At 45.1% G+C, this 21,964-nt stretch overlaps 5 protein-coding genes across 8 annotated transcripts; 3 read left to right on the top strand and 2 right to left on the bottom strand.

Annotated features, from left to right (window-relative positions):
- Positions 1–694: 694 nt before the first annotated feature.
- LOC120321926 (hematopoietically-expressed homeobox protein Hhex) lies at positions 695–4,956 on the top strand. Its single transcript, XM_039376194.1, has 2 exons — positions 695–1,697; positions 4,354–4,956. The coding sequence occupies exons 1-2, from the start codon at positions 1,205–1,207 to the stop codon at positions 4,851–4,853; spliced, it is 993 nt and encodes a 330-aa protein (XP_039232128.1). The 5' UTR covers positions 695–1,204; the 3' UTR covers positions 4,854–4,956.
- Positions 4,908–9,160, bottom strand: LOC120321927 (doublesex- and mab-3-related transcription factor A2). Its single transcript, XM_039376195.2, has 3 exons — positions 8,563–9,160; positions 6,415–6,945; positions 4,908–5,180 (listed from the first exon to the last, which is right to left on the bottom strand). Exons 1-3 carry the CDS (start codon positions 8,821–8,823, stop codon positions 4,983–4,985), a joined length of 990 nt encoding a protein of 329 aa, XP_039232129.1. The 5' UTR covers positions 8,824–9,160; the 3' UTR covers positions 4,908–4,982.
- A 366-nt stretch (positions 9,161–9,526) lies between these two features.
- Positions 9,527–12,320, top strand: LOC120321748 (uridine 5'-monophosphate synthase). The gene is made up of 3 exons (XM_039375447.2): positions 9,527–9,773; positions 9,832–10,348; positions 11,102–12,320. Exons 1-3 carry the CDS (start codon positions 9,621–9,623, stop codon positions 11,911–11,913), a joined length of 1,482 nt encoding a protein of 493 aa, XP_039231381.1. The 5' UTR covers positions 9,527–9,620; the 3' UTR covers positions 11,914–12,320.
- LOC120321749 (annexin B9) lies at positions 12,006–17,860 on the bottom strand. 3 transcript variants are annotated; one of them, XM_039375450.2, is made up of 5 exons: positions 17,725–17,860; positions 15,491–15,545; positions 14,179–14,887; positions 13,932–14,113; positions 12,006–12,214 (listed from the first exon to the last, which is right to left on the bottom strand). In XM_039375450.2, exons 2-5 carry the CDS (start codon positions 15,518–15,520, stop codon positions 12,161–12,163), a joined length of 975 nt encoding a protein of 324 aa, XP_039231384.1. In that variant the 5' UTR covers positions 15,521–15,545; positions 17,725–17,860; the 3' UTR covers positions 12,006–12,160. The 3 variants fall into 3 exon arrangements, with proteins under 3 accessions (XP_039231384.1, XP_039231383.1, XP_039231382.1); XM_039375449.1 differs by lacking the exon at positions 12,006–12,214 and adding an exon at positions 12,260–12,618; XM_039375448.2 differs by lacking the exon at positions 12,006–12,214 and adding an exon at positions 13,175–13,623.
- Positions 17,861–18,750: 890 nt separating this feature from the next.
- On the top strand, positions 18,751–21,495 carry LOC120321707 (hematopoietic lineage cell-specific protein). 2 transcript variants are annotated; one of them, XM_039375123.2, is made up of 4 exons: positions 18,751–18,892; positions 19,079–19,289; positions 19,350–19,753; positions 19,868–21,495. In XM_039375123.2, exons 2-4 carry the CDS (start codon positions 19,123–19,125, stop codon positions 20,962–20,964), a joined length of 1,668 nt encoding a protein of 555 aa, XP_039231057.1. In that variant the 5' UTR covers positions 18,751–18,892; positions 19,079–19,122; the 3' UTR covers positions 20,965–21,495. The 2 variants fall into 2 exon arrangements, with proteins under 2 accessions (XP_039231057.1, XP_039231058.1); XM_039375124.2 differs by having other exon boundaries at positions 18,771–18,892; positions 19,076–19,289.
- Positions 21,496–21,964: the final 469 nt, after the last annotated feature.

Here is a 21,964-nt window from a genome sequence, read left to right as displayed (position 1 = left end):
AAACATAAAAAACTTCAAACAATTTACTCTATACTCTCCGTGCGAAATGAACGCATGACATCCTTTCCTCAAGTGGAAACTAAAGATTTTCACTGTTCCGGAAACTCGTCGGGGCCCAAAACTTATCTCGAAGGTACCGATTTTCGGGGCGACCTGAAAAAGAACATCAAAGGGGTATCTATCGGGCAATGTTGTGGAATCAGCAACTATAACAACAACAATTGGAGGCATTTATGGCTGTGCGTTTTCCATTTTATCACCATTATCACCAGCCCAAGCCGAAATCAGAAGTAATCCATCATCTAGGAGGCTTTACGAGGAGCCCGAGTACAACTGATAAGACACCCCGAAACACCTATCCACACCCCAGATACACAGACGCATATATTGTTTCCAAAGAGCAGAGGCAGACCATGGCACCATGGCCGAAATCATAACCCAAACTCGATTACTCAATCAAAGCGATGTCTTTCATGAGGGGGGACTGGGATCCAAGGGGGTGGGGGGTGAGCGAGAGATTGGTAATTTTAATTTGTTTACAACAACAATCAACTGAGTAAAATAGCTAACAGTAGCAGAGAGCCGAAACCAGGTAACGATACCGACACCGATAAGGGGTGATTAACAATTACTCGATCAAACGCACCGACCCGCCGAGTGGGAGGCGTTTTGAGAGGGTGGTTGGGTGGTTCGGTGGGTTGGTCGGTTGGCAGTTCAATAAGCGGGCGAGCAGGACCGTGATTTATACGACGATCGCCGATTGGATGTCCAACCGGGTACCGATGTCGAGCTGTCGCCGCCTGCAATTGGAAATTGGGTATTGGGTATTGGGAATAGGAATAAGAATCGAGTGTAGTGGAGTGGTGTGGAGTGCCATCGAGCCACTGGAGCGCCTAACCAACCACCACTCGCTTATCAATCGATGGCCGGTAGCTCGGCACTATCTTCCATGCGCGGCATATCTACATACCGCTCTATTATTGTTAATATTGATATCTACCCATTAGCACAACATTATAGGTACAATCTATTATATTCTGTGAAATCAGATTTGGTACAATTTATAGCGCCCATCGGCTCTGCGGCGACTTCTACAGCTGGTGGCCATTAGTTCATCGCCTGCGGCCGACGCAGTCGCTTCGATCGCTCCGGGCCAAATCAATCGCTAGTAGTACGATAGACGTGCTACTCTGAGAACCCCAATATGGATATCGCCACCAAGTCAAGCAAAGCCGCTTTCTCCATCGAGAATATCCTGGAGCAGAAGACCTCATCGCATCGATCTCAGTCGCGCAGGGGGTCCTCTCAAAGTCCCGTGACGGGAACAGCCGGAATACCTTCTCCACCTGCACTGGCCATGCCCAAGGCATCCTTGGCCACTGGTTCGTCCTCTGCTGGGCCCACTCCCTCTCCCTCGTCCACCACCAACATCTTCGATCTATCCCGCGAGGCGGCTGCCGCCGAGTATGCCATGAAGAGTATGGAATCCAGTGCCGTGCTGGCGCCCACCTCGCTGCGCTTCAACCCCATCTACCCGGACCCCGCCTCTCTGTTCTACCAGCAGGTGCTCCAGCTCCAGAAGAATCCCTCGCTCTTCATGCCCCACTTCCAGGCAGCCGCAGTGGCTGCCGCAGCAGTCGCCGTCCAGCCCACAGCCTATTGTGATCAATACAGTCCTTTCACCATGGACTGCGAAGGTGAGTAGTTCTGCCTACGTTGTGGGGCTTACATGGCGTTCGGTTTGGTATTATATATAGTATCATAGGATACAGATACATTTTCAAAAAGCTAATCGAAAAATTGACAATCAGATAGATCTTTTAGTTACTTTTGATATATACATATTTCGATAAAAAAAAAAGAGAAGAGTTTTGGAATTAGTACAGAGTTGGAGAAAAAGTTTTTTAATGAAATATTAAATGACTATATATGCAATCTAATCTCAGTACATTCAAAACTTTGTTTAGCGATTATAAGTACAGGAATAACCATGTATTAAAAAGACTTTGCTATTGACTTGGTCATATAGTAATTAGTGTAATATATTAATTAATACTGTTTTGAAAACCTTCTCGGTTGAGGATGTATATCAGCAGGGTATATTTCGCAACCACACTTTGATCGTTTGACCTCATTAGCATTTCATCATTATACTATGAAGTGACCGGAAATGAGTCACAGTTGTTATGAATGAATAAGCGCTTCAATTATCAATTAAACACCAAAATGCAGATAATGGCCATAGTACTCATAAAGTATGATATGATAAATCCTGGATCTTAAAGATAGATAAAGAACCTATAGTTTCTATTCGACTTTCTCACAGTTTTCGGCAGAGACTAGGACTGCGAAGGCGCCCCTTTCGAGTTCCAAGTTCAAGTCATTGAACCTCCCCATGCTGACATCTTAATCTCGCCCATCAAATTGACACATGGAAATTGATCGCCATGAGAAAGGTGGTAGCTGAAATCCTCATTTTAATGCAATGTAGTCCAACTAGCCTAAGTCCGAAGTGCCTGGACCACCGAGTATTAGGGATCCCACGCAAAATGGGCCATAAACATGATTAATGTGTGTGTGCAGTTGGGTGTTTGTCAAAGTCAAGTGTTGGCGCCAATGCCACTCGAAATATCACTTTCCCCGCCCCAAAACTGCATTTCCCGGTTTGTTTTCTGTGCAGTGTAACGGTAGATTAACCCAGCCATGCCGATAAGGTCAAAGTCCCGAAATCCACCCCCCAGAAACTTACACCCCATTCAGATCGGAGAACCCACGAAATATTTTGGGGGCTTATCGGAGGTGACAAATATTTGAAATTGAGGTGCAGGTATTGAAAGGCTGTGGAAATTCAAGTAACAGTGTCTTCCCATTTCAGGGGAAAGCTGTTCAGTAGGAAAAATCGGTCTGCTAATATTCATCCATGCAAATAATCAGTGGCACTGTGGGAAATCAAACTCGTTTAATCTTTTTCATATCACAACTTATTTGTACACAAATACCCCAGACTATAACTCATTCGGGGGATATGAAATAGGAATTAATATAGTATTGAAATGTAATGGAATATCTTCTGTTTGCAATCTTCAAATCAAGTCAAATTGACTTGGGCTCAACAACTCCGCTTAACAAGAAAATTGGCTAGCTTGTTCTGTGCCATTGATCACACAATGCAGATAGGAGTATGGGCTTGTATAGCCCACTTCAACTGTACTGCTATCCCGATTTCCGATTTGTTTGGCTTATCTAAACAAAAATGCTATTAGAGGCGATTAATAGGCGCTGTCCATCATCTTATAGCCACGATTGCCATTTGATTACGATAAGCTCGTCCGTTCTCGACACTCGTTCTTCCTGGACGAGGGGTGGTAAGTGGGGCTGGGGAAGTGGAAGTGGTTGAAGCGACAAGTACCTGATATGATTTTGTTCCTTCAATCGGACACGCACTATATAAAATAATAACAAATCCAATTTTCAGCGATCAAATGCCGTTGGGAAGAAGATAAGGGGGCTCTGCGGCCTTATCAATGGGTACGCCACTTAATAAAAATAAACGTTAATAAGTCTATTTGTAACGATTTAAATTATGGCATCTGCAATCAGGCGTTGTTCGGCAATTCCCAATGGTCCTCGGCCAGATCGGTTTCCTTATGAGGTAACTGGCTCCCGAAATATCAGCTTAGTAGGTGAGGCGCATTCCAAATATGCGTATTCCAAGTGCGAATTTCCGTTACCTCCACTGAAAGAGCTGCTTTCTTATCACATTCGAGTAGGAGTACAGGTGCAGATAGGTTCGCAATCTGATTGCCAGTCGGGTGCCAATCGAGTTCGCTCAATTGCCCCGGAATCTCGGCGTACAGTCGATCTCGCAATCCGCAATGGCCACCAAGTCGTCACCCAGTTACAAGTGGGCGTTGACATATCTCCGATACGACGGCACTGTGTACTGGTATATTCCCGAACACTCATACACTTGTACCACTCGGAATTGTTGTGTCCGATTAGTTTGATAAGAGCTGGTGGGCGGAGATAGGGAAAGCGGGCCACAGGAGCCACCAATCAAAATCCAATGATTGTGCCACTTTATATCGGGCAAATAGTTCGAAATTGTTATTCAAAGAAATCGATTGTCCTCGACTTTTCCATGGCAGCCTTTGAAAACTTTGCCGGGGGATCAAGTTGTTACAAATGAATTTGATAAATGGAATGGTGGTCAATAGTGCCAATAATTACAAATACTTTACATCTCAATCAAATTTTTAGAACTGATATCTTTGAAGCCATGCCTTTGTAGCCTCTTCATTGATTCATAGATTCATTGATCCTTACCAATGTGTCGTCCTTTTTGCCCCGTAGGATTCCCCAACCCGGCCTCCGCTGCAGCCGCTCTCTACTGCAACGCCTATCCGGCGGCCAGTTTCTACATGTCCAACTTCGGCGTGAAGCGAAAAGGTGGTCAGATCAGATTCACCTCCCAGCAGACCAAAAATCTCGAGGCCCGCTTCGCGAGCTCCAAGTACTTGTCGCCGGAGGAACGGCGCCACCTGGCCCTCCAACTGAAACTGACCGACCGACAGGTGAAGACCTGGTTTCAGAACCGGCGGGCTAAGTGGCGACGGGCCAACCTCAGCAAGCGCAGTGCATCCGCCCAAGGAGTAGCAGCCGCTGCCGTGGGATCCCCCTCCTCCGCTGCGAGCAGCAGTGTTCCCGGGTTGAGTCTCGGCAGCGGGAGCAGGAGTGGCCAGCAGAGCGATGAGGAGGATCGGATGTACCTATCCGAGGACGATGAAGACGACGACGACGAAGATGAAGGGGAGGCGGATGCGGATGCAGAGGCGGAGGAGACTCCCAAGTGAAGCTAGGGGAATGATTGCCCACCGACTCAACTCATAAGATAGTTCAGCTTGTAGTTAGGTTAAATAAATTTATTGCATTAAAGTTATAGTTGACGAGTTATAATAGTATAGTACTTGATGGGTGGGCTCCTAGTGGAACTGGTAGCTGTCCAGACAGGCGCAGTTGGGCAAGGTGCATCGGGGCGCCAGGTTGGAGAGGTGGCCCATGGTCACCGGAAAGGAAAGCGGCACAAACCACTTGGGATACGCACAAATGGCCGCTGCCGCCGCCGATGCACTGCTTCCGAAGACCGGCGGCTTCAGCTCGACCACCGATTTGCTCTGGTACTGAAAGGTAAGATTTTGTATATTTAAAAGATATCCCATTAGGGACTTCTTACTTATATGGACCAGCAACACAGATTGTTCTACTTCAACGGTCTGTATAGTCTCTTCAACTCTTTGCATTCTACCTAGGACCAAATCGCATTGGTGAACAACCAAAATTGAATGTGATGCGGTACCATTATTTAAGTGATTTGCTTAAAGATTTTTAATTTTATTTTATTTTAATTTGGTAGATATTATCTGGTGATAATAATATCCTTGGATATTATCAGCACAAACAAAAAAAAACGGAAATCTTAAAAATAAAAGTGGAAGAGGAAATACAGACCGTTGAACTTTAGTAAATATACTGAACTCGTGTTAACAAGTTCCTCGTCAGTGTATTATATTAAACAAAACAAAAAAAAAACAAAGGGACAAATGTTTTTACGACTAAACATCAAAAGAACCCACATTGCAATCTTATGATAAATCGTTTTGTTCCAAATTTTTTTTTTCACTCAAAAAAACGTTATAATCGCAAAAAACGATTAAAAAACATTATACACAAGTCACTAATAATTTGTTCTATGCCTTGGTATAAAAACAACAAAGGTTAAAAAATTTTAATTTTTACAATCGTTAATGAGCTTTTGAGTTTGTTGCTAATGCTTCACTTTTTTAATATATGAATTATATCAAGGAATACATTTATATTCTGACAATTAAATGTTTTTAATGTACACTCTTTTTTTCAAAATTAGTTTATAGACCATTTACTCATAGACCGTTACTCAACTAGAACAAGAACTAAGAAAATGGGTATATGTTTCCCAGATTGACCATTAATTTATTAAACACTAATCACATAAAAGTGATTCGGTCTGTTTTTGGTGTTTCGCTAAAAGTATACTATATAGGATACAAAAATATTAACTTTCAAGGAGGTTCGATAAGTTAATAAAAACTGGCATGTAAACTATTCAGGAAACTGGCACAGAGTAAGCCCAACTCTCTACCTCTGATGGTTCCCATGATTCCCCAGATGATCAAGAATATTTTCTTTATAGATCTGCTATACGCATCTGGTATACTCTTTCACTCCACAAGTATGGGGTATAATTACTTGCTGCACAAAGCAGAAGTGTCCGCGATATAAAAAGGATATGAAATGTGAATGGGATAACTTGAATTGCGATATCTAAATCCTGAAAGGTACACTGTACATATTGGGAATGAAAGTGAGGTCGCTTGCCTGATCTGTTATCACAGGCCTGAAGGCGCTGCTCCTGGGGGGCGTGGGCTGTGGCACAGCGGGCAGCATGCCCGACTCCTGGCTGGGCACCTGGTGGGTAGTGACGTCCACTGGCGAGGACTTGCCGGTGGGCGAGACATTCTCGATGGCCCGGATCAGGTCGAGATCGCAGCGCTTGAGCACCAGCTCCAGGACAGATCGCTTGCGCTGGGGAAAGAGCTGGACCAGCATGTCAATGGCCGTTTGGGAGACGTTATCCCGTCGGGGAGCACTGAGGTCCTGGGCCACCGCCGGCGATCCGCAGTACTCCTCCTTCTCCTCCTTCTGCTTCAGCTGCTGCTGCTGCTGCTCCTCTGACAGAGGCTTCTCCGCGTGGTCATCCTCCCGCTTGGAGCGCGGTGAGCTGGGTTGCGTCACGGTCAGACCGAATATGTTGCCTGGCGGCAGTGCATCGATGGAACGACCCGTTTTGTTGGCCACCAGCCGCATGGCAATCGCATCCTCCACCGCCTGCTGACGCTTCAGGGCAACCTGAAAGACGAAAGACCACAAATGGAAATTAATATGCGACAAGTGAACATCCCAGTCCGCAGTCCGTCTGCTGCTGTTTAACTTGTCCGCAAACAGAGGCCACAGCAATTCCTTGGGGTATCCCCACATCCTAGCACATCGTAGTACTTCCTAGCTCATTCTAGCCCATTGACGCCGATCTAATGAAATGCGAGACGGAGCCACACTTGTGCAAACAGTTTCGGTAAGCGGATATTTTGGTCGATTTGTTCCTACGCCTTGACAACTTTCCATCACCATCATCTGAGGGGAGGGAATCCAGGACCCAGGACCGGTTGTCCTTGTGCTGGCTGGACTTGCTCCCCGTGTTCCGTTTCATTGGCTGTTTGACTTGGCGGCATTGGAGTGGGGTGTGTCCGTCGGCTATTTGTGTTTCGAATTGAGAACTTGGCAGCGCTTAATCTAAACACAATATAAATGCCATTGCTAACTATTTTCCAAGAAAGCTGGCAATTGAATTCAGTTACACAGATTGATTGAATCCGGATGGGGTGGCTTACACATTTTGTCCTGGATGCCGAGGAAACTATTTACCTCCTATGTTAAATTATGCTTGAATTGAGCTGACTCCAAAATTATCTTCTGAAATCAGTCCACGAATACAATCTACATTCCAATCTACTCATTCTATATAGAGTCATAACATTGAAAACCTTCTACGAATACTCGACACAAAATTAAACAAATTATTTCTTTGTTTGTTTGCCTTTGTTTTATAGTTTTTGTTTCAAAACATTTTTGAAAACTGCTAGCTTAACGGAAAATTGGCTAAACAAGCTAGATTTTGAAAGGTATGTTCGATTTCCAATGACGGTTTTTGACATCATTTGTTTAAACGTTTAACGCTCTTGATTTTCCCCCTGGTTTAGTTACAGCACTATAAGTTTAGCATAAGTCGAAAATTGGTAAATTACTTGTGGTAAATTTGTTATAAATTCATTAATTTTGAAATATTTTATATTCTTGAACCGTATATTTTAGAACATTGAAATCTTCAATTCATAGTCTAAACAACTACACGTGTAAAACGAGTTTAATTGAAGTATGGAATAAAATTAAATGGGTCCATGGAACTAAATTCATTATATTTATTTTAGTTAATTTTTAGTTAGGAATTCACTTCTAGTTAAGAATTAATTCACAAAAGCCATTGAGCCATTCAATTATATTATTACAGTCTTCTTAATTTTATTGTTTGAATTTCTATGTATATACTTCTATTACATATGTATATACAAATAGCCTTCATTTGAAAATACGTTGTTGCATAATACATACTTTCAATATAATTAGGAAATCTGGTCTATTTTGCAACTGATCACAAAACTATCAGAGTTGAAAAATGAAAATGCTGTAGGTAAAGAAAAGGTTTTTCAGTTGACTAACTGACCAGTAAATTTTCAGCAATCTTATGCATCGAATGGTAAATGCTTCTGTTTAGAATAGGGAATGAACAACTTGTACACTCTTTCATAAGAGAGCAAAGAAAGATGCTTAATGTACAATTTGCTATGATACTACAAGGTAAATACCCTTCCCCTCTTTGAGTGCAAATAAAGCATTTTAATCTTCACTCACCTGCGCGGCCATGATGCGTTGCCTCTCAAAGATCAGGACACACTTGGCGCACTTGCAGTTCTTGTAGGTGCAGAGCTTCTTGTGACCCCGTAGCTCTGAAATGATCCCATGGTTTCGGCAGCGGGCGCACTTGGGCACCCGGTTGGCGACCGGGCGACTGGGCGGTGGGGGCTCAACTATTTTGGGGGCCTTGGGGTTGCCCACCAGACGAGGACGCTTATTAGCCACTTCATCAGCAGGTTCTCCACTTGAACTGGCCATCGCAACGCAGTCGAGAAATGGATTCAGTGAAATTATCCGATTAAGAAGTGGCTGCCTTGGAGCACAATTTTGCGACTTATTTGGGGAGCAGCGAAAAGAAACTAAATTTTGGACACACGCTCCAAAGGATCTGGAATTGTTTCAAAGAATGGCGGAAACGTTGTTGACTTACGCAGGCGCTTCTGCTTTGATTTTGCACTTTGAGCTTAGAGCACTGCAATTGGTGGTTGGAAACTGACTAGACTCCTCCCTTGAAGTTTCGGTCAGGGGTTTGTGGGTGGAGCCAAACTTTCAGAGGATTAGTGCTAAGTGCTAAGAATACGCAATGCAAAATGCTGCATATTATCACCATCTCATATTCAAAGGTCGAAATTCCCTTTTCACATTTAAAGCATAACGAAAGCTCACAATTTTGTATATATTACGTACTTACCATAAATCTAGTATTCCATCGCATGTGTGGTAGCTTAATATGCTTTTTAGTTACCTGCTCTCTAACTGATAACTGACGCACAAGAGTTTAAAGCAAATGTTGATCAAAACTACGAAACTGATATATATTTTCAGCATTTACTTTCATTTGAAATTCGATAAGTTTCTGCGGCCTAGCGAAGTTAACCACCCAGGCAGTGAAGCCAGAGTGCGTGCCTTAATTAGGGAGTATCAAGTACGCCCTAACGCCAGCGGACACGGTCACACTGGCAGCATGTTTAAAAAGCGTAAGACTCCCAATTGGACGGTTCTTATTGGAGCCGAGCTAGCACGTGTCCGGAGATTTGAGATCGAGAATTGCCACCATGGTTGCCCAGAACTCCGACAAAATGCGGGCCCTGGCCCTGAAGCTCTTCGAGATCAATGCCTTCAAGTTCGGCGACTTCAAGATGAAGGTGGGCATAAATTCGCCGGTCTACTTCGACCTCCGAGTGATCGTCAGTTATCCGGATGTGATGGTTAGTATTTGCGATTAGGGGTCCATGTCCAAGGCAGTAGCTAACTCGTCTTCCGCAGCAAACCGTGTCCGACCTTCTGGTGGAGCACATCAAGGACAAGCAGCTTACCGCCAAGCACGTGTGCGGAGTTCCCTACACGGCGCTCCCGCTGGCCACCATTGTGTCAGTGCAGCAGGGAACGCCCATGCTGGTGCGGCGCAAGGAGGCCAAGGCCTACGGCACCAAGAAGCTGGTCGAGGGCATCTTTAATGCCGGCGACACCTGTTTGATTGTCGAGGACGTAGTCACCTCCGGCTCCAGCATTCTGGACACGGTGCGGGATCTGCAGAGCGAGGGCATTGTGGTCACCGACGCCGTGGTCGTCGTGGACCGGGAGCAGGGCGGAGTGGCCAACATTGCCAAGCACGGAGTGCGAATGCACTCGCTCTTCACGCTCTCCTTTCTGCTGAACACCCTCCACGAGGCCGGGCGCATCGAGAAGTCCACCGTGGAGGCGGTGGCCAAGTACATTGCCGCGGTCCAAATCAACAGCGATGGAACCTTCGTCGGCGGCGATAAGGCCGACGTTGTCGGAGGTGCGTATGCTCCAGATCCCCCTGATATCTGCCAGATATCATCCATACATGGATGGATAGATAGATAATAAGTGCATGACACCCGGCCAGCACATGGCCTCGACCAAATTCAATTAGGGGAGCGCTTCAGTCGCGCTACTATAAAGTTATACAACCGCCATAAACGGCGGTAGGCCGATCTGGATTCCACTATCGGACCGGATCAGTCCGGGGAATGCGGCACGTGATTCTGATTCAGGGCAGTGTCCGGTCCGCACCCAATTATGCCTCCACGCTTATCAGGCCACTCGAGAGCCGGTCTGTTTCCCATCTTCCATCTTCTATGAATAATCACAGTTCATTTTTGGGCTTTGATGAGGTGTATGCAAACCGGTTTGCTTCGGGTTTCCACCTGTAAAGTGACGGAATTCTAATTTGATAATAAAACTCACGTTTGCCTTCGGTCAGTAAGGAGTTCTAATACCGTGTAGGTCTTTCTCGATATCTAAAGTCCTAAGATAAAGTCTTACTTTAAGTTTTAAGATATCTGTATTCTCCATTCATAAAATCCCTTCATAGTTAAACCACCGGCATAAAGTTTAAAATCTGTAATATGATACTGTACAAACCGCCAAAAGCAGTTTTCAGATGAAAATAGTTCAATGTATTTATGCGTTATGAAGCTATTTACTATAGCGATAAGAAAAGCGATAAGATAGGTCTCCGTGCACGTTTCAACTCAAGTGTTAACCAATCTCCCCCACTTTCCCGCAGCCAACGACTTGCAGCGCACCAAACTGACCTACGAGAGTCGCGCCAATCTGGCCAAGAGCTCGGTGGCCAAGCGCCTCTTCAACCTAATAGCCAGCAAGCAGACGAACCTCTGCCTGGCCGCCGACCTGACCCGTGCCGATGAGGTCCTGGACGTGGCCGACAAGTGCGGTCCGTACATCTGCCTGCTGAAGACGCACGTGGACATTGTGGAGGACTTCAGTGAAAAGTTCATCGCTGCCCTGCAAGCTCTGGCCCAGCGGCACAATTTCTTGCTGATGGAGGATCGGAAGTTCGCAGACATAGGCAACACGGTGTCCCTGCAGTACGGCAAGGGCATCTATAAGATTTCCAGTTGGGCGGACCTGGTCACGGCCCACACATTACCTGGACGCAGTATTCTGCAGGGCCTGAAGGCGGGCCTTGGCGAAGGAGGAGCCGGAAAGGAACGCGGCGTCTTCCTGCTGGCGGAGATGTCGGCCAGCGGCAACCTGATCGACGCCAAGTACAAGGAGAACAGCAACAAGATCGCCACCGAGGGCGCCGATGTGGACTTCGTGGCCGGTGTAGTATGCCAATCCTCCGATGCCTTTGCCTTTCCCGGCCTCCTGCAGCTGACGCCCGGAGTCAAGATAGACGAGGGCGTGGACCAGTTGGGCCAGCAGTACCAGAGCCCGGAGCATGTGGTAAAGGAGCGGGGAGCCGACATCGGAGTGGTGGGCAGGGGCATCCTAAAGGCCACCAGTCCGGAGCAGGCGGCCCAGACGTACCGCGACCGCCTTTGGGCAGCCTACCAGGATCGAGTCGCCAAGTAGAAGGCACAACCAGCATTCCCCTTTAACAAATATTCCCCAATACCCATTCCCCCTTGGTTTCGGTTACCCTAGATAAGTGAAAAACTTTAAAACTCTTTACCACGATTTTACAGTGCATTTATGAAGTGAACATAGGCTATGAATCTTCCACAGAACAGTTGGCAATCGAGGCTTGCCTTAAAATAAGAGTTACAACAATTAGAATGGTTAACAATCGATGTGAAGTGCCTCGTCCACGAGGAAATCCTTAGTAGGAGGCCAGGCACTGCAGAACGTAGCTGTAGTCTCCGGAGAGGTCGTCCTGGAAAGGAGATCAGTGGATGGTGAATGTGACCCAGCTTTGCCGTTGAGTGTAAGCCAACTTTATTAGTTAATACAAGCACAAACTATGCAATTTACAATAAAAAGACATGTATACAAAATAAAAGTACGTAAAAGTGTTAAATAATCGTTGAACGTCAGACGTTATTGCACAGAGGGAAATACTAAGCGTTTCGTAGATTGGATTTCAGAACACCACACAATTCCATTTGTTTCTCGCTTTTGTTATAATTTTTTGGGGAAATGCAACGTGTTTGCTTATTTTTGGCATTTTCTACTTGAACAGCGGAGTATTGCTCATAGACATTCGCACATTCCGGCTGCATTCGTCTACCAAGCCGTAAGAGTGACCAGGACGTATCCAATATCGGTCTCGGCATCCTCCTGTAGTTGGTGGTTGGTTCGAAGGGGTAGAGGAAAGGCGTGAAAAGAGCAGAGGGTCAGAGCATTAAACGCGTTTTACTTTGTATACATGGCTTATGGATTGGTTAATTCCCTGAAGCTACTTCTTTGAGTAGTAAGTATGTGGTTAAGATCTTCTATCATTGACCAACAACTATATGTGTTCCTGATCAGCATAGGGTATGTGAATGTCTATATGTTCGATTTCAACATTCCACTTAAGGTTCTACATCTTGACAATGTTTATACATCTTATTTACATTTAATTTACATTTATTCAAAGCACACTGCTTGCTTCGAGTAGATGGAGGTTTCATTTAAAGTGAACTATATTTATATAGCATTTACACTTGCTGATCAAGTTTATATAGTCAGTTAAAAGGGCTATATGGTCCCATTGAAGCGATTTAAATTGTTAATGCGTATTTAACCCACGCCATTTTTAAGCTTAATGTTTTGATGTTAGCGACCCAATGTAGCGCTGTTATTTACATGACAAGCAGTGCAGAGACCTCTGCTGAGGGTAACAGAAACTCAATTTTAATTTTGTATTTCACATTTTTCGTATTTTTTATTTATGTATTTTTAAGTTAAAATATCTTGCAAATGAGACTCAAAACAAAACTGAAAGTACAACTACATAGCTACATAGCAATGCATATAGCCTGAGGTGTTGAAATTATAGAGATACAAATATGTGCATGTGGCGTGCATAGTCATAATAATAAAAGTCACAATGCTTATAATAATCAACAGGATGCGAGACTGGGGTTCTGATTCTACGACTTTAAATGCACTGCGTCTTCGTTAAAACGTGTTCCAATTCAAAAACTACTCGATATATGAATTTCGTTTGTACATTCGGTTTGCATATAGTTAGAGCGTGGAACAGACGAAAGTGACAAGTTATTGTTGGATGGGGTTCTTTTCTTTTTAGAAGCCAACAATAGCCAATAGGGCACGCTTATAATCGCCGGATGTATCGCCCTAAAAATATAGAATATGCCAAGTTTTAATGTTTTATGCACACAAATGAAGCAATCGGGCTGGGAGGGATAGTGGCTTCGGAAATCGGCAAGAAACAACTACAGGAGAAGCCAGCTTGGATGAACGATTAAGCGTTGGACGATTAGAAATTTGATGGAACTTTGATGGAACCGCGATTAATGGCAATTTTTGCAAGGAGTTTATGCAGTCGAATGCGAGTTAGTGGCACATTGAGATAGATTGGGTGCAAAGTAGAAATTTCTGGCAAGCACACACAAATACGAATGCGAATTGAAATCGGTATTTACCTTGATCCAGGACTCCAAGCTCTTGCCGTACTTGTTCTGGAATGCCTCCTTGATGTCACCCAGATCGATCTCCGACCGGCTGACGATGATGCGGATCAGCGTCTTGTCCTTGGTGCCCATGCCGGCCATGGAGTCGTGCAGGCGCTCCGAAAAGTAGTCGATCTTGGACTTGCAGCATTTGACTGGAGAGCAATGCATCGGTTAAAAGAGATACTATTCAATGGAGTTGGAATATATTGGAACCTACCGATGGCCAGGAAACCCTTTTCCACGGAGCCGCTGAACTCCCGCTTGATGGCCTTCTCGATGTCGTTGCCCGACAGGTTCTCGTATTCCAGGAAGATCTGGCGCAGCTGCTGGTAGGAACGGGTAATCAGGATCGAGTTGAAGGTGGACTCATCTGTGCCCCACTGTCCCTCGCCGGCATCGTGCAGAGCCTGGGCATCGGCGATGGCCGCTGCCTCGTCCACGCCCTGGTTCTCATCCCGGTTGCCCTGGACGAGGGAGACGCACAGCCGCTTGAAGTGGCCACTGGTGTCGCCCTTAAGGTCGGACTCTAGGGACTTGCCGAAGCTCTGCTCGTAGAACTGGGCAATGGTCTTGATGCCGTAGTTGGACAGCGTGCAGAGGATCTCGATGATGGCCTCCTCGTCGGTTCCCAGACCCGAGATGGCGTCGTGCAGCTCCTGGGCATAGAACTGGGGCAGCGGCGTCATCAGAGCCAGGATAACATCCTCGAACTTGCCGCCCAGCTCGGACTTTAGGTCCGAGATCAGGTCCTTGCCGTACGAGGTCTTGAACGCCTCAGCGATCTCCAAACGCTGGACGATGCCACGCCTGGCCAGGATCTCGATTATGGCCTTCTCGTCGGTGCCGAAGCCCTTCATCGCCTTGCGCAGAATAGCCGCATCCTCGACGGGATCGAAGGGATCCGCCGGGTAGACGGTGGGTGTGCACTGCGAATCAGATACAGCCAATCGGCAAGTGAGTAACAACGATGAACAATTGGGTGTATTTTAATGCTGAGCACGTAATCCCAATCCCAAAGAGGTGACTCAACATTACTCAGCGGCGTTTGCTCTCTATACAAATACGTTATCGTTCTCTCCATGCATTATCTCTTCTTCAATAAAGTTCGCTATTCAAATGTGCTTTTATTTTTGCGCTGACTCTTATCTATGAAACTCCTATCACTCTCGTATCAGTCGGTACTTGTTTGTCAACAATTGTTTAGTATACACCACTTACGATCATCTAAAAGCCTAATTAAAGGTAATTTCTTGCCATCTGGTTGCACTATTTTTTATTCGCTTTGAGAAAAATCTTGCTTCCCTGGCAACAACAAGCATTCAAACAGAAACAATATGAGGCTTGTGTGTATATGTATTTATAAGATCCAATCTAAAAGGCTTTAGTAAGAACAGCTCTCATTTATCTGCTGAATCTGGTTTGATTTGATCTGATTTTTTCATTAACTGCCTTAGTCACATGAAGTAATGGAATCTGATGCAGTTACAGTTCTTCTCAGATTCATGGAACACAGTCCATCGTAAACTCACCTTGAATGGGTAGTACTCAGCGGAACTCATTTTGATTTGGGTTGTTGTGTAAAATCTGTAAGTAGGAAGTGAGAAAACATAATGAGTTATGGCTAAGCCAAAATCGTGATGGAAAATGAACCCCCAGCAAGGTCGGCTACATTATGCTTCCCAGGCCCAGTTGACCCGGCCTTTAGTTAATTCATGCCCTGCCTGGTGACATCATCCACTCGTAAAAGCCTCGCATTACGCATACGCCCCGTAGCCAGCATGGCGCTGGGCTAAAGCACTTTTTCCCATTGATTTTTGTTCCTAGTTTTTTTAGTTTTCCCCACCAACTGCTGCCCAAATCGAAGTTCAACGTACCACCGGCGAAAGTGAAAGTTTCCACTTTTCAGTAGACAGGTTGCTTGCTTGGAACTTGGGTGCGTCTGATAGCCAAATGGCATGGCGTTTAAGTTTCGTGATAGGCCAGACCAAGCCCACACGAATTGGCCTTCTATGGATGATATACGGATGAGCTCATTGCGTTCTGGCTTGGAAAACATCGGGCACGGCTCGTTTGTGGCCAAGAGAAAGCTCCAGGGAAATGGCTGCCTCTTCCTCTGCCTCTCCACCCTTTCCTTTTCGTTCTAGGTCTACCACTCCACTTCAGTTGTCAAGTGGAACACTATCTTTGGGGACTCTAGCCACATAATCCCGAAAATCAATAGGGCCAACTACCCAACGATAAGTAATGATAAATTGATTGAGATTTTTGATCGCTGGCGAATTGGTAACCACAAAATAGGCTGCCGCCAAAGTAGAAAGTCAACAAAAGACAGCCGAAAAAAGCATTATAAAAGACTTGACGTGGCGACGCCAAGCCACAAGAAAATAAAACGAATAAAAAGAAACAACTACAAACGCCTCTGCAGTCGAGCTATAAACAAACAAAATGTTTTGGCCAACGTTGGAACCGGTTCTATACTAGTGCGTATGGCGTACAACCAAACTAAAAATTCTGGTGTTTTTCGAGCTCTTGAGTATATACAGGATTTTCCCTTAATAAATTATAAACGCAAGTTGGGAATAATGAAGAAAAATCATTTGTTGGACTTTTTAAATATCGATTGGAGTTCTCCGGGATAGTCCGACCTCAATGTTTCTTCATTTCTAGTGGGACATCTGTGTTTGGAAACAACCTAATTGTACTTCTTTTGTTCCATGGAAGTGGTTGGGGGGACTGGAAATACGATAGATAGAAGATAGATGCGTATCTGGTCATGATGTTCTTGAAATAGCCATCTCACAGTCATGCCTGGTGATACATTGAGGTTACAGCGCTCAGTGATTCATTAGATTTGTGACGTCAATTGGAAGCTCTGAGCACGACTTGAAAGCAGAGATATTAGAAATTAGACTGCAAAAACTGGAATAGCTCGTGACGAAGTGTGAACAACTTCATAAACAAAAGCTTTGGTAGTTGAACCCTCTTGTGGAGACCTCGATGGACTGTACCTCGAAATTCAGCAATGTTTTACAAGTGCAATGAGCACGTTACTCGGTAATAAACCTTGATGACACACCTATTGTAGTATAATTGCCCGGCCCCGAGTACTAGATACAATACTACGAATGTATATCTTATGGACGGTGGAATGTGGCCACATCCGATTTCGGTGAGTAATGCTGGCGCTCATACTTGCGCCTTACTGTAGTTTGAAGCCCCTGTCGGCCAATTGAAGTTGATTGAATTACTAAATTAAGCAGGGAACCGGGGGATACAGAAATTTCGCGGCATTCCGCTATCGCTCATTCCCAAGTAAAATGGGAAAATAGAGAATAGAAAAGAACAACAGTTTACTTAGACTTAGTCGGAGATGAGAAAAGTCAAAGTCACACGCGTCGCGAGAGAAAACGGCGAACGAAAAAAGCTTGGGCTTTTGAGTTTGATGATGTCATCTTTGGATTCTGAATGTTTCTCCCACCCGACGCTTTTATTATTGAAATCGCTGGTAGAACTTCAAAGTAAATAGAGAAGCAAGATTCTGAATTAATGGAGAATTCTCGCGATGCCGCACCCAGAATTCTACAAAATTCTACAAATGGCACTGGTGAAAATTGCCTTGGAGTGCTGTGCACACACTTTCTTTTCTCACTTTTCCGACTGAATTTCCGCTTGACTTTGCGATTTCTGACACAGCAAGAGTAAACAATGGGTTCTATCTACAAATTCCTTTCGATTTACCAATGATATTCGATTTTCAACGTACAAGTCTGACGATGCGAACTGCAAGCGATGCGATGCGAATGCGATGTGAATAAATACTATAGCTATTTGAGCTCCGCGTTTGGCTTTTATACTCGCGCTCTCTCAGCTCTCGCGCTCTCAAATCGGCGATTGGGATCAAAAGAGCTGGTTCCACTCGAAAATACCGTAGCCCTAAGTTGGCCGCAAGTTTTAGACAACATTGGGGGATAGCGGAGTTACGAGATGCATGAATCATAGCCGTTGGAAGCTGCTGAGACATAAACTATGACGAAAGCACGATATTTGCAGATACATATGTATATGCGTTGTGATAATGACGACATTGGGAAAATTAAATAAGTTCTGATTACGCTTTAAATTTTGAAACGTAACCTTTGATTTCAATAATCAGACGTGGAGGTTATGAATGTGCAATACGATACAGTCAACTAAATTTCCAATTACTTCTAAAATCGGCGCATTAATAATTTTTAATGGCCAGTCATTAGGTCATTAAAACTAGTTTTATGGATTTCGGTGTAGGTTCGAGTACATTATTGTAAGTCTTGATGCGATACTTAACCAGTATATAAAACAAAATATTAAAGTATTTGTTTCACTTCGTAAATCTGAATACCCAATAAACTATCGATATATCGATGTTAAGATTGTGCTCATCATTAACGTATTAAACAAAAACAACCTTCATAAATATTATCGGAGTATTCGGACAAAATTACATCCACACAAAAATGCATAATCTATTTATGATAAATGTTATGCTTAAAAAAATTTGATGTGGCGCCACTTAGTATCACATCAAATAGCTTCTGTCGGAGTATTCACGGCTGCCCATTGACCACATATTAGTACTGCAAAATGTATCGGTGGATCGACTTGTCAAATGAAATTAAAAACCGCGTTTATAAATTTAATCATTTAAATGTGGCGCCACTAAAATCGCATCAATTACCTTTTGTCAAGCTCCTTCAGCAGCACAACAATGTATCGGCTTTTCGAAGTTTATCGATGCGTCCATTGTATCGAATGTAATTTAGTTCAGTTAGTTTCCCGTTTGTTGGTCTCTTTATGAATCAATTGTTTAACCCTTCTCCTCCCAGAAATTTGTAGACATCACTTGCGGCGACAGATCAGCAGTTCCTCTTGCAGTTGGAGTTAGTCATCGGGATGTGAGTATATATATGCACCAAGACTGCCAGAGCCATCTTGTTCCCGATCCGGCTTCGTCGGCCCCTCCCTTCTTCGGTGTTTGGTGTCTGGTTATCTGGGCCACGAATCGGAAGCGGAGCCCCTGCAACTGAAAACCTGCCCCGACTACTCACACTCGTCTTGGTGTTTATCTATGTACCCAGCAGATAAGGATAAGCGAGTAGCTAGCGACCAGAAACCGGTAAGCAGAATGTGGAAGGCAAGTGCCGGTCACCAGATTCAGGCCACCAGTGCCGCCTCCGCGGAGGACGACGACTGGGAGACGGATCCGGACTTCGTGAACGATGTCAGCGAGCAGGAGCAGCGCTGGGGATCAAAGACTATCGACGGCAGCGGACGCACAGCAGGCACCATCGAGTGAGTCATCCAAAACTCTCGAGAAACTGGGTATCGGGTTCATTGTTCGCTTTCTTTTAGCATGGACAAGCTGCGCGAGGAGACGGAGCAGGCCGATCTGGACAAGAAGAAGCAGCTGCTGAAGGATCAGAACGCCGGATACGGATACGGCGGAAAGTTTGGCGTTGAGAAGGACCGTATGGACAAGTCGGCTGTGGGTCATGACTACCAGGGCAAGGTGGGCAAGCACGCCTCGCAGAAGGACTACAGCGATGGATTTGGGGGAAAGTTCGGTGTGCAGGAGGATCGCAAGGACAAGTCTGCCGTGGGCTGGGACCACGTCGAGAAGGTCGAGAAGCACGCCTCCCAGAAGGACTACGCCACCGGCTTCGGAGGCAAGTTCGGAGTGCAGTCTGATCGGGTAGACAAATCGGCCGTGGGCTGGGATCACATCGAAAAGGTGGAGAAGCACGAGTCCCAGAAGGGTATGTCAACTAACCAAGCTGCTTAAAATACAATTTTTAAGTTGATTACAGAGTTCTTTCTAGACTCTAGTATGAGTGTCTGATTACTTTATTTATTTATTCTCGTTACATCAGATTACTCCAAGGGCTTTGGCGGAAAGTTTGGAGTTCAGGAAGACCGAAAGGACAAGTCCGCAGTGGGATGGGACCACAAAGAGGCGCCGCAGAAGCACGCTAGCCAGGTGGACCACAAGGTCAAGCCTGTCATCGAAGGGGCCAAGCCTTCCAATTTGCGCGCCAAGTTCGAGAATCTGGCCAAAAACTCCGAGGAGGAGTCTCGGAAGCGGGCCGAGGAGCAGAAGCGTCTGCGTGAAGCCAAGGACAAGCGGGATCGGGAGGAGGCGGCGAAGAAGACTGTGGCCGAAAACACCCCTCGTTCCTCGACGGAAGTAACGCCTCCAAAGGGCAGCAGGGCGGCCATCCAGACAGGTCGTACCGGCGGCATTGGCAATGCCATCAGTGCATTCAACCAGATGCAATCGCCTGTTTCGGAAACTCCTCCTGCACGAAAGGAACCCATTGTCATTCCCAAGGCTCAGCCTGTTAAAGTAGAAGCAAAGGAGGAGCCAACGGCAGCTGCAACACCAGCTGTGGCTGCTCCTGCTCCGGAAGTTGTCCCCGCTCGTGAGCCGGAGACTCCGCCAGTGGCGAAGGCTGCAGCTCCCCCACCAGATGTGGTGCCCCAGATTGAGGTGGAAACCGTGGCCACGCCGCCCGGCAGTGAGCCACAATCACCAGTGAACGTGCCGACTCCTCAACCCGAAGTGCAAGCCCAAGTCCAACCTGAGCCGCAACCTCAAGCCGATCCAGAGCCAGTAGTTGAAGAAGAACCACTTTACCAAAACCAGGCGGAAATTAAGGCTGTCTCACCCTTGCCCCCAACGAATGGTTCCGCTTCAGAGGCAGTCGCTCCGAGTAGCGGAGCAACCGTACCCGAGGAGGCAATCTACGCGAACTCAGACAATTTGGCCGACTACCTGGAGGACACCGGAATCCACGCCATTGCCCTGTACGACTACCAGGCGGCGGATGACGACGAGATATCTTTTGATCCAGATGACGTGATCACCCACATTGAGAAAATCGATGATGGGTGGTGGCGGGGATTGTGCAAGAACCGCTACGGACTCTTTCCAGCCAACTACGTGCAGGTGGTGGGACAGAACTCATAAAGGCTTCCAATTGAAATTCACGATAGAACAAAATCAAATTGTATTTACATACTAACGAAAACGATAATACTGATGTTGGATTATAAACCATGTAAATCAATTCGCAACTAACCCAGCCCATTTCCCATCCATTGTTTCCCCTTTTATCCCTCCAAATTATGTGCAACGAACTGCTAGAGATTGAATTATTATTGTAATTTGTTATGCTAGCACTTAAAGTAATCGAGGAATTCCATTTTTAATATATGTACCATTTATTGCATTTCACATTCTTTGTATTTAACACATATATTTTACCAAGAAAATATGCCAAGCTATTTTAGATATCGCTCATTTCATATTTAAAACATTAGTGATGATATTTGTGTCAAGTAACGATTTTTGTCTTTTTGAATTGTATAAAGTCTACGAGAGTTTCCCGTGTCGGATGGTCTGATCCAATGTTAAGGACGGATCCTATGTTGAAGACAGTCACTACAAAAAGTCTGCTCTTTTGATAAAGAACACATAATTAATAAAGTTAATTAATAACGAGTTTTCTTTATATTTGTGGTACTAGTGGTTTCGTGTGATTTTTTCGTAGTCGGAAATGTCTGTTATCTTAATTTAAAAGTCTTAACGAAACATATGAAATCATTTTAGTTTGTGGATATTAAGGAAATGACAAATTTCTATATGGCAAGAAAGAGCAAATTGCTGGCTTTGGTAGCTTGAGGTAGGACTGTCTAGGCCTTTCTTGAATGCATTGGGTTTCTTATCTTCCCTTTCCGAAAGCATCGTAATCTGGACAAGTAGAAAATGTTACATGAACCGCGTATTGGCATGATTCATGGTATGGCGCATGTGAGTGCCTATGGGGGCTCAACAAAGAAAGAGAACTTTGCATTGTGCTGCTGATTAATTAGTTAAAGAACATAAGCCGTAAGTACGTACGGCCATGTTGTAAATTTAAGCGACTATCCCGAAGAAGCGGCGACTTGACTTGATAAGATTTATCGCA

The sequence above is a fragment of the Drosophila yakuba genome, chromosome 3R (genome assembly GCF_016746365.2).
Source record: "Drosophila yakuba strain Tai18E2 chromosome 3R, Prin_Dyak_Tai18E2_2.1, whole genome shotgun sequence".
Lineage (NCBI taxonomy): Eukaryota > Metazoa > Arthropoda > Insecta > Diptera > Drosophilidae > Drosophila > Drosophila yakuba.
This window is presented reverse-complemented; position numbering and strand designations above follow the sequence as displayed.

Coding starts and splice junctions, on each gene's coding strand:
- LOC120321926 (XM_039376194.1), top strand. CDS start 1,205: ATGGATATCGCCACCAAGTCAAGCAAAGCCGCTTTCTCCATCGAGAAT. Junction 1,698..4,353: donor TTTCACCATGGACTGCGAAG/GTGAGTAGTTCT, acceptor TTTGCCCCGTAG/GATTCCCCAACCCGGCCTCC.
- LOC120321927 (XM_039376195.2), bottom strand. CDS start 8,823: ATGGCCAGTTCAAGTGGAGAACCTGCTGATGAAGTGGCTAATAAGCGT. Junction 6,946..8,562: donor AACGCATCATGGCCGCGCAG/GTGAGTGAAGAT, acceptor TTCGTCTTTCAG/GTTGCCCTGAAGCGTCAGCA. Junction 5,181..6,414: donor GGCCTGTGATAACAGATCAG/GCAAGCGACCTC, acceptor CTTACCTTTCAG/TACCAGAGCAAATCGGTGGT.
- LOC120321748 (XM_039375447.2), top strand. CDS start 9,621: ATGGTTGCCCAGAACTCCGACAAAATGCGGGCCCTGGCCCTGAAGCTC. Junction 9,774..9,831: donor TCAGTTATCCGGATGTGATG/GTTAGTATTTGC, acceptor CGTCTTCCGCAG/CAAACCGTGTCCGACCTTCT. Junction 10,349..11,101: donor TAAGGCCGACGTTGTCGGAG/GTGCGTATGCTC, acceptor ACTTTCCCGCAG/CCAACGACTTGCAGCGCACC.
- LOC120321749 (XM_039375450.2), bottom strand. CDS start 15,520: ATGAGTTCCGCTGAGTACTACCCATTCAAG. Junction 14,114..14,178: donor AAAGGGTTTCCTGGCCATCG/GTAGGTTCCAAT, acceptor ATTGCTCTCCAG/TCAAATGCTGCAAGTCCAAG. Junction 12,215..13,931: donor GCTTGGAGTCCTGGATCAAG/GTAAATACCGAT, acceptor TCTCCTTTCCAG/GACGACCTCTCCGGAGACTA.
- LOC120321707 (XM_039375123.2), top strand. CDS start 19,123: ATGTGGAAGGCAAGTGCCGGTCACCAGATTCAGGCCACCAGTGCCGCC. Junction 19,290..19,349: donor CGCACAGCAGGCACCATCGA/GTGAGTCATCCA, acceptor GCTTTCTTTTAG/CATGGACAAGCTGCGCGAGG. Junction 19,754..19,867: donor GAAGCACGAGTCCCAGAAGG/GTATGTCAACTA, acceptor TCGTTACATCAG/ATTACTCCAAGGGCTTTGGC.